Source organism: Rhamphochromis sp. 'chilingali' (assembly GCF_963969265.1).
Source record: "Rhamphochromis sp. 'chilingali' genome assembly, chromosome: 2".
Lineage (NCBI taxonomy): Eukaryota > Metazoa > Chordata > Actinopteri > Cichliformes > Cichlidae > Rhamphochromis > Rhamphochromis sp. 'chilingali'.
The window spans coordinates 25,834,004-25,845,237 of NC_137930.1; the positions used below are offsets into that span (position 1 = coordinate 25,834,004).

The following is an 11,234-nucleotide window of genomic DNA, read 5'->3' on the forward strand; positions in this document are numbered from 1 at the left end:
AGGTGCAACAGGGAAAAAAAAGAAATATGTTGACAGAAAAAAAGCAACCTTGGCAGACAGATGCAGGGTGTCATTTCTTGTCAGGCAGTGACATGTAAATTTAACCTTAATGAGTAATGGAGAGATGGCTGCACACTTAAATGGCTTGTATTTGGGAAACAAAGCAATGACACAGTGATGAACTTCCTCATTAATACTTAAGCTTAATTAAAGCCCACACCGCTCTCTTGAGTACTCTGGCAGGAGGAGGTGAGGGGGAAGCAGGGTGTGTGTGCGTGCACATATGTGTGAGCATGTCTGCATCAGTGGGTGCTTGAAGCAAAGGAGGGGGTCTGCGTACTTTGGGGACCCCCCAACCCTGCTCTCCTTCCACCCCCCGTTAGGAAACACTTGCTGTAAAGTGATAGGTGGCCAGGTGAGGAGACTTGAGAGTCCCTTGGCTCAGCTGGCTGTCTCCTGCTATGCTCTCTTTACCATCTGGGCTCTTGTTTTGACACCCTGGAAAAAGGAGGAGTGAACTCAAACAGCCTGACAGGACCATATGCGGTATACAATGTTTAGGTCTCAGCACCTGGGATGCACACTTGTGAAGGAAGGAGAGCTTGTGATTCAATCTGATTAGGTAGCGACATGGGACTGGTAACAGAAAGGAAAACAGACAGACAATAAAAGAAAAAGGCACTTAAATGCTTAAGTGCAGAGCAGATTTGGCAAACACACTCTTATGCAATTTGTATTGAACACTAAAGCCAAAATTATTTCCTTCTTCCTGTTGTGTCTCATTTTGATTTTTTCAAGCAATTAGCTCATTTCTGGATGGGACAATAAGGCTTTAAAAAGACATTTAGACAGAGCTCGGTGAGTTGATCACCTTCTGTTACAACAGATTTTCTTTTTTACTTTTGAGGCTGCTTCCTTCAGTGGTGCATTTATTATTGGATACTCTGTCAAACTGTTGCATTGATAGCGAAAATGACTGCCAGGGAGCCATTTAATGATTCTCAAAGTTAATGGTTTAGTGCATACTTTGATTTTCAGTTTTTCTTTAGCTTTCTACTACACTATTTAAATTATGCTCAAAAAAGCATATATTATTCTGGCTTTACAGTTCACTCTTTACTTGAACAGTCTGTAAAGATTACAGCTTTCACCAGACTAGCTTGCTTTCATTTCATCTGGCTAACTATCACCACTCAATCCACTTTATCACAGTTATTTCTCAACCTAATTTTTTCAACATGCAGGGGTGCCTCCAGGATTTTTAAAGTGGGGTGGCACAAGCTGTGCCAATAACCAGTAAAAGGAGGGTCATTGGAAATTTTTTAATTTTAAACCCAGGAAAGCAGAAATATGTGCACAGACCTGCTTCCTTAAACATGGATTAGAAGATGTTGCTACCTCCATAATAAGACAGCAGCTGCACTGAATCACACACAAGCAAGGTAAAGGTAACATAATCTAGTTAGAAAAATCAAAATATGTTACATTTTACTGAGTGCTAGAAGAGTTAGACTGGTTGGCAACTACCTACCAAGCAGCGGTTGGGGGTTGCTGTCAGTGGCTGAAATTGAAATTGATTGCCAAAATCCCAGTTGTAAAGACTTAGAGACCAGTCTGGTAGAGACCCCTGGTAACGACCAATCACATGTTTTTCTGTTGCTGAGTGGACGGTGGAAGTTGCCTGCTGTTGCTAAGTGAAAATAGTTGCACTATAGCACTGCATCGACAACGTCCTTCAAATTGCTTTGGTCTCTAGAAGATTGTAGCCATTGCCCATTGGAAGATGTTTAGTTGTGTTCAAACAATAGCCAGCTATTTGCTAAGCGGTGGTGATACTGTGAAACTTTGCCCTCAAAGTAAAATTAGCATATTTTGAAATGTGATGGTTTCGTGGTTTAGGCACGGCATTTACTATGGTCTGTGTTTCCAATCTGTGTCGCACTTTTCAAAATTTCATTACTGCTCCATGGTTAGTTACAGAGTGTGCAAAAATTTGGCATCTTCCGTACAAGCTACGGGTGACTGCGGTAATCTACTAGCGATGAAAGCAATCACAAACAGGTTTTTAGTAGATTTCACCAAACAACAGCCAGCAATCCACATACCCACTAGCAAACAGTCACGGAGTGCTCATTTTTCCCTAGCGACAGTGGTTGCCAGGTGGCACTCAACTGGTCTGTGTGACTGAGGCCTTAGATGACGACAGGCAATGGACCAAGCCACTGTAAAGTATTGTATTCAGGTATTGTTTCCCATTCAGGATTCAACTAGTAGCTTGATATACTATTATTTAACATTACATAATTATCTATTTACAGTGCCTTGATGAAGACAGTTGTTGTGCACGGCACCTCTGTTAATAAGGCTTAAAAGGTGGCTGCCGGTCAGGAAGAGGCAGAATGTACAAGGAACCAGGACTGAAACTTCGGACTATTTGTATCACAAATTCATTTTCAGTTTCACAGTCAATACACCCCTGGTGGCATTTCTGCTCTTTCAGTGAACTGCAAAACAATTAGCATAATCAAGGGTACTGTAGTTAAAATGAATAATCACTCGATGTACAAAAAATAAAACTAGCTAAAGTATAAACAATATATAGAGGTTAATTAGGGGGTAAATATCAAGCCTGAGGAAACTTTGGTGAAAGTGTATGGAGATTGTGATGTATATGTGCGTGAGTGTGCTTTTATTGCTTAAAACTAGCACTGAAATGAATAAAATAATTATAAGAAAACATAAAAAGTGCACTAACACAGTTTGTGCATGTGAATGCGGTCTTCTTGGCACACATTAACAGCTTTAAATGCATTTTTTGGAGCAGTATCTAAGGGATACCTGCAATACAAGTTTCTCATAACTGCAGTCTTTTCATCATTATCCAAAAATAATGCACTTACACCACTGAATTATGAGGGTTTACTTTGAATCTGGCAGCGATTTCCTAATCCTGTGCTATTTCCCTCAGTATCTCTTTTTTTTCATGCTGTGCAGATCTTGTGATTTGCTCAGAGCATCATGTTGTTTCTGTAACCTTTTAAACAGCAGCGTTTCATCTGACAACCTCCCAGTCACAAGCTACTGGCCACTCGCCACATGCCAGCAGATGCCATGAACAGATCAGCTTTCTCTTTCTTAGCTTTGCCTTATACAATCAACATCACATGAGCACAGCTGTAAGAAAGTGCATACATACTCATGTTCGCAGGCTTTTTGTTTTTTCTTAAGCACCCTAACCTGCATGTTTTTAAAGATTACTGCAACACGCTATCAAAAATGAGCTGCATAAAGTTTCAAAAAAACACATAACTGTGGTAGTCTCATTTCTCTCGCTAGTAGTCCTCTCTGCTCAACCCTTACTTTAAGTCATGGCTAACGGATTTGTCTGCAGGATACAGCAGGCATCAGCGATTTCCATCAGAGAGTTGTGAAATCTATTTTTTTATCTCACTTTAGAGAAAATGAATGTGACATCTAATGTGGTCCTACGGCTAAATGTGATAATTGACCCACTTTTTGAAAAGCTCCAATGTTATTTATCAAAGTTTAAGGCTGAAGGTGAACTTTGTCATCAAGCCACAACAGTTATAGCATGCTAGGAAAAAAAAGTTTTCAGCATCCAAATGAACCATAACGGAAAAGAGGTAGGCACTGAGAGGGAGAAATCAGTGTTGTTCTTATTATCCTTCTGTAAGCTTTCCTAAGTCTCAGCTGCACAGTGTTTCTGTTATGACAAACTATATAAGGCCATAGAAGTGTGTTCCACATGAGCCACTCACATTTTCTTATATGTGAGCTACTCTTTAGGGAATAAGTTAGTTTGTTTGACTAAAGACTTGAACACGTTTTCCCTGACTGATCATTTCACTGTGTAGGACTTGGATTAAGAAAGCAGCGGAAGAAGAGATAATCAGCAGTTTTAGAGGAGAGCATAAGAGTTCAAACAAAGGTCTGCGGCTGTCTTAGTCTCAAGTCTGTGTTGACATAACAGAGAAGGCGTACCTTTGGCTAGTCTAGTAGATGTCTGTGACATGTGCTGGATGATTTCAGACTTAACATGTCCTCATTTACCTGAAATCTCGAGCTACCAGAATGAGTCCAGTTCGGTTAGTCTATGTTCTTAACTCTTCACAATGCGAAAATCTGGGCTGGTTTGAGTTGTTATTACAAACTAAATGCTACATTTTCTTTGTCATGAAGTCATTTTTCTCATGATCTAATTCCCCCACTACTTTTCTTCCCTTTTCTCCTTCACACAGAGCCGTATGGCCGAGAGCTTGCGTCTGTTCGACTCCATCTGCAACAACAACTGGTTCACCAACACGTCGCTCATCCTCTTCCTCAACAAGAAGGACCTGTTGGCTGAGAAGATAAAACGCATTCCCCTGACAGTGTGCTTCCCCGATTACAAAGGTCAAAATACCTATGAGGAGGCAGCTGTCTATGTGCAACGGCAGTTCGAGGACCTCAACCGCAACAAGGAGACCAAGGAGATCTATTCGCACTTCACCTGTGCCACCGACACCAGCAACATCCAGTTCGTGTTTGATGCTGTCACGGACGTGATCATCCAGAACAATCTGAAATACATTGGGCTATGCTAGGACCTGACACGGGTGGGGTGGGGTGGTGGTAGGGGGTGAAAAGCGGGCTGCTGTTAGCCTGCCGCGAGGCTGGATAAACAAAGGCATGTTAGCCTGCCGGGCAGTTTATCTCTTTGAAGAGGGGGCAACAGAGGACTGGAAAGGAAATGAGTTAATAAGACAGTGAGGGATGGACAATACTGTAGATTCAAGTGTTTCAATGGAAACAACAGAGCTGAAGGTCCATGGTTGAGGTGGGATTTCTACCCTACATGTTTGCACTGAATATGAGTATGCAGAGACACCCAAACACATGCACACCAACACACATCCTTATAGTTTGCTCACACGTGCGATCTTCAGTCAGACACTGGTTTGACAAGGCAACACTGGAAAATTTTTAGAAAGCTGCCCCCAACTGCCTGTCAAACCTGAAACCTGAGTCAGTTAATGCTGCTTAATTGAAAATAATTTCTGCAGAATCAATGCTCTCTTTTGGCTTTTTACCCAAACAATAGTAAACGGCGAGGGCACCTGAGGAGACACAGATATAGAGACAGAGAGAGAGCCTGTATTTCTGGGGGAAAAAGAAGTCAGTAAACATGACGTCACAGGTTTTCTGCCGAAAAGAGGAAACTGCCACAGTCTAAAGTTGAAGTGAAACATGTTTTTTACGCACCATTTCTGTTCTTTCCTTATCAGCTGTCTGTTGTTGTTCTTTTCCTCTCTTTCTTTTATCTTTTTGCGCTTAAAAAAAAAGAAAAGAAAAAAAGAACATGTCTCTCAAACCAGCTTTTACAGCAGGTCCCTGACTTAAAACCAGGAGTATGTTACACTCGGAAGAGTCAAAAGTATTTTTCATTACCGTTTCCAGCAAGAGACAAAAAAAAAAAAAAAAACAGTGCCAAGATCAGTTTGTAAATAAATCTGGATCCCATCCTTTATGTTACTTTTTTTTTCTTTTTTTGGTTTAGTTTTTATGGACGAAGACATTAAATCATGCATGATTTTGTTACTTTGGGATACTAATATATTTTCTTTGGGATTATGTTCCTCTTTTCCTAGGTTCTAAATAATATATTCCCAAAAATATATATTAAAGTCAAACACTGTGTACGATTGTACAGTTGTCAGAGAGGAATCTATTGAAAAGAGTTATATAAATATAATAATGATGATCAGAATTTTTATGGTGACAATGCTAACGGCGATGATGAATATACTGGTGATGAAGATAACCTCACTACAGAAGTTTGGGGGTGAAAGGGGAGACTGTAGAAGAACCTGAAAACAAAGAAGCAAACTTTCAAAGTTCAATCGTCCTTGCATTATCTAAATGGAAATTGTTAAACCAGTCAGTCAGTATGATGTGTAAATATACTGTAAGGTACACTCTTTGTTCAAACAACATGAAAAATAACGGTTGAGTTGGGATGCTGTGAGTGCGATAAAGAGAGAGTGAGAGACAGAGGAGGAAGATCCCACTCCACTCCTCCTCTTACCCTTTCTTTTTTTAGTTCAGAGAACAACTCAGCCAAGGGCTTGACTTTACAGGATGTCCACTTCAACAACAGACTAAAACGATGAAACAAACAAACAAAAAAAGACGTATAAAAGGACAATAACTATTAATAAAACAACTTATGCAAATTTTTATGGTGTAGTAAATGTGTTTTTGGGTGGTGATTGTGTCAACGGTGTTTTAAATGTGTTCGGGAGGGGAATGTTTATAGAGGACGGACTGCCGCAGGCCCTCCATATTCTTTCGTAATTATGCTGCATCGAGTGATTTTTTTGCAACTCGGAATAGAGCACCCTGTCTGAAACTTTGCTTCCATCTTCAGTGTCCAAACGATGACAAAAAAGTGTTTGTCCTCCTCGTACAATGTAGCCACTGGGCCAAGCAGAACTCGGACCTAAAGTATGCAATTAAATCACTGCAGAATGAACTTGGCCTACGTGTGATTGGGTGACGGTGCACAGCAGCACACAGACTTCATTCTAATTAGTGTATAAACTCCAGCATCACCAGGTGGGCTGATAGAGTCCACAAATACTTTTGGATTTTTGCACTTCTTAGTTTTTAGTCAAGTAGTCATTTCAAACTTCCCTACTCTAAAGGAAGAAGATATGCTATTAAAAAAATACTTTCACTGTATTCAAACCTATAATAGGATGATATGACCCTGTGGCCATCCTAGTACGCTCAAGTGGAACAAACTTTTTCGTGTTTGATTTAGCATTCAGTATGTCACACAGGGGACCAAGCGTTAAATAAAACTACTATTTTGCCTTTTACATCCTCCTCCTTTCATCATGATCTACATCCATGTGTGGGAAATGTCTTCAGGTCATGGGGATATTGTTTTGTGGACTGATTGAACCAACAGTGGGAATCTGTTTGAGGGATGAACATAAATAAAATTCATTTCTGAGAAGGCTGAAATTGTGCCTTATGACTGTCATGTGGTTGGAGTTGGTGCCAACTTTGAAAACTGAGAGAGAAGTCGCTGCAAAAAAAAAAAAGGTCAAAGTCCTGCATTTCTTTCATTAATTTGTTTATTAATTCAAATGAGACTGGAGTTTAAATAATTTATTTGTTTATTTATTTATTTTCCAAATATAATTTGAAGTACAAACTGGTCGGCCTTATGCTGTCAGAGGGTAGCACTAAGCAGCTCATTGTGACACTGACAGAGGTTTTTAAAGAAAAATAACACAAAAAGTAGCAGTAAAATGTTTCAACACACTCAACAAACCTTTGGTGATGTGTACAGATCTGGGTTTTGTGGTCTAATAACTCTTAAGAAATTCGCTAGAAATGATCGCAGTTTAGCTTGCCAAAACTCATGACAGCTTAAAATTTCATTTTCTAAATACAGTAAAAATAAAAATGCACTCTTGTTGGCCAATCCCAGTAGTTTTAACAATTTTTGAAATACTCACAGCAGTCCATCTGGAAACCAGCAATGTTCAAATTAATATAAATCACCTTTCATCCTCATTCGATGCTCAATTTGACCTCCAGCAGGTCGTCTCGTCTACGTTTCTAAATGCATTGAGTTCAGAGTGATAGACCAAGAGTTTGTCACTGAATGCTTTGGTAAGTATGAAAATAATGTGAATCACATGCTGCCTTTGTAGCCAGAACAAAGTCCGATTTTGGACTGACCTGTCAGACAGCAGCCTCTATGATCAAAATAGCTGGCATATTTCATCCCTGCAGAAGAAACTGGAAGAAATGCTCAGGACTTCACCAATACATGTGACATGATAATTTTTTCAGTACATTGTGTATATACATTGTAAAAAGATGCAAAAATAATTATTCCCCAAGAAAATTAACAAAGAGTGATCTAGAGTAACAAAAATTAGGATGGTAACAGGGCTAAAATAAAGATGATGGAAGGTTCCCTAACTTTTCAATGGTCAGTGTTCCCAACATTTTGAGATATTTAAAAAAAAGAATATAAAATCTTGTGATCTGCTATATTTTAAACTTACCAAAATGAAAAAAATCTATCAGAATATTACAAGAAACTTTGTCACCTAGTAGTCTGTATGGGTCAGTGCGTCCTCATATGAATTCAGAGGTCAGGGTCAGGTTTTTGCTGTTTTACGTGATGGAAATACAGTACATGGAAACAGATTGATGGGCCTATAAAAAAATTACCGGCTTATAACAAAACCTCTGACTGTTTTTACTTTTAGATTGTGAAGCATTGCCCAAAAATCTAAGACTTAAACGGGGGCCAGAAACCTCCGGTTTGTCATCAGTATTGGGACATACAATAAATAATAAGGAAAAAGGACTGAAGCATTTCTAAAAATAAGAAGTAGTTCAAAAAACAACCACAGGCACAGAAAGAGACATTTTTGGCCATATGATGACAGCTCTGAAACAATAAATATCTGTAATTCCTGGCATGCTCCAGCCCTGTCTATTTGTAGGCCTCCTGAATCATTCAGACATTTTTCAAAGAAAGAGAAGGAAAACAAAGCCTTTCCCACTAACTGGTCTTGTCTGTTTCCATGTTGTTGACCAGAACCAGACCTCTATAAGTACACTTCCTCACGCCATTCCCATTAGGTATGTCTTGTGATTCTGTGTTTCCGCTTGTCCTCAGCTCAACTCTTTTAACTTACTTCAGCTGACTTTTCCCTGTGTCTCCGCACTGACCTCCACATTTATTCTTGCACTCTATTTCCCTCAGGGCGCTCTCTCCCTCTTTCCCTCTAAGCTTTCCTATCTGCTCCCACCTGCTTCTTGGCTGTAAACAGCCTTGTGAATCAAATGGACAAACTTCAAGCAGCTGTAGGAAAATTCCACAGGTCTGGCTTTCTTGGAAGAGTTTTAGTATTTCATCTCTGTCTTTCTTTGCCTGTATCTGGTGGCAAATCTGCCATTTACCACTTTAAATCCAGTCGATCCTCTCATCTCATCTCAGCACTGCTCAGCTTACTCCTCCCTCCTCTGTTTGCTTTGTAAAAAGAATGATGACAGCCAAGCCTCATCCTTCAAACTAACCTTTGGACACTGTCTCCTCCTCTGACCCCTGTAACACAAGCTTAACGCCCTAAATGAAGTTCTGAAAAACAGACTTAACTTCTGTCCTCTTGAAACGACCTCCTGCTTGCTGTCCTGGACCACTGCTGCTGATCTGCACTACTTCCTAATGAGTATTATCAACCGTCCCTGACATCTGGCTGTGAACCATCTGCCTTTGAGTCAGCTCTCTGAGCTAAAGTTACCCTCACAAAACATCTTCTGGACCCTGTGACATCAGCTGTCAAAAACAATAAGTTATTGCCAAATATTAAGTCATTTTTAAAATTTTAGCAATGCCATTTTACTGGATTTTAATGGGTGGATAATGCACACTTATCAGTGTATGGGTAGAGAGGTGAGCTCAATTTAAAAGCAAGATTTACATTCTGTTACATCATTTTGTGAAAGCCCAATAAAAGCACAATCATAAATTACAGAGTAATAAATTTAGAACTTACATTTATTTATTTTTCCGGAAAATGAACGAGCAAGTGTGCAGGTCCTCTTCTTTGACGATCTACAGCACAATTCCAGGATCACTATAACTGCAAATATCCAGTAAGCAGCTACAATGCATGCTTATCATTTAGTAATTTATGAGCATGCTTTGTTTTATTAAATCATGCTAACAAGAAACAACATGTGGTTGATTGCATTGGCGTTAGTTATGCAAGCATTAGTCAAGAACTAGAACACAATTATGATAATTACAGTAATATAATAATATCTGATGATGGTAGATGTTAAAAACATAAATAAATCCAGAATTCAAAAAGTTTCTGCAATGCATCATGGTGGAGGCGCAACTTTGTGTGCTGAGATTTAGGCTAAAAAACAAAACTCAAAGGATTACGAACTCAGCGGGCCGATATCATCAACCAGTATCAGCTGTCTATAAATGCTGATATTAATCTATCAGTATCGATATTTATTTATCGATATCATTCTATTAATGATAAGGGAAAAATGAAGAGATGATTGAAGAGATGATTGAAGAGATGATTGAAGAGATCACCATTCAGATGTTACGAGTGTGAGTTTGCATAGCTTGTCCACCAGAGGGCACTATGCAACTGCCCTGTTTGTAACAACCAGCTGATCCAAGCTGCGTGAACAAGTAAATAAATATCTACGCAAAATCAGTTTACATTTTGTGTCTGAAAGAAAACAAATATTCCTGATAAATTGATTATTAAATGTGCAAATATCAATCTGAAAAAACGTACATCAAGTTGGATGGTTATGCACCATCAATATCTATAAAGAAAAACTTGTAATTCTAATCTTTCTAATAGTGGTTCAAATGTTTCTATCATAAGAAAAACAATGTCCACCACAACAAGTCTTTATTATACTGGTATGAGAGGCAAAAGCAGAACTCTCTGTACTGAAAACAGGCCTTAACAGGTCTGAAGTGGTGGGGAAGGCCTTGGTCAAGTCCATATCACAGTGCCTGTGGGCATCAGATAAAGTATGCCAACATTCCTCTGCTGAAGCAGAGGGTATAAAATAATATTTCACTCAGCTGCAGTTTGGCTGTGATTGCACAACGCCAGGCAATATAGACTGAATCACAAAAAAGGCTGAGGGTTAGGGCCCAGTCCTACTAGTCTTAAATTTGAAGCTTAAATCCATTCCGGTAAATGGTTTCCATATTTAACTTTGTACCAAGCCTTTAGTTATGTTCACAGTATGGGCAATAAAGTTACAAAATTGCCAAACACTGGCAGCTACGTTGTCACTGAGTTGCAGTTAAACTGTTGCGCAAAATGCAGGATTGCATTTGTGAACTTTCACTTCCTATTCAGTTAATGTTGCAACAGTAAATCACCAAAACACTTGTTTCACAGGGTTCCTCAGTCTCAGTGACTGAACGAGCAAAAACCTCTGACAAAAAACAAACAAAACAAAAAAAAGTCTGACAGTAAATTCACCACCACCAATCCAATGAAACCACAAAACTAACACCAGCACCGCCAACCCACAGCAACCCTCGTCGGCTTCCTGCTTCCAATGCGTGTCCCTGCAGCAGTGCCAACTGATGAGGTGTCAGAAATTGTCAGACTGACAGATATAGAGACAGTCACACTAACACAAGGCCA

General features: G+C 39.4%; 1 protein-coding gene across 2 annotated transcripts in view; it reads left to right on the plus strand.

The window, feature by feature from the left end:
• The window catches only part of gnaz (guanine nucleotide binding protein (G protein), alpha z polypeptide), a 51,248-nt gene extending 44,230 nt beyond the window's left edge, over positions 1-7,018 (plus strand). For both annotated transcript variants that reach the window (XM_080864262.1, XM_080864261.1), the window contains exon 3: positions 4,260-7,018. In XM_080864262.1, the coding sequence (XP_080720388.1) occupies positions 4,260-4,604 (345 nt within the window). In that variant the 3' untranslated portion in view covers positions 4,605-7,018. The remainder of the gene's footprint in view (positions 1-4,259) is intronic.
• Positions 7,019-11,234: the final 4,216 nt, after the last annotated feature.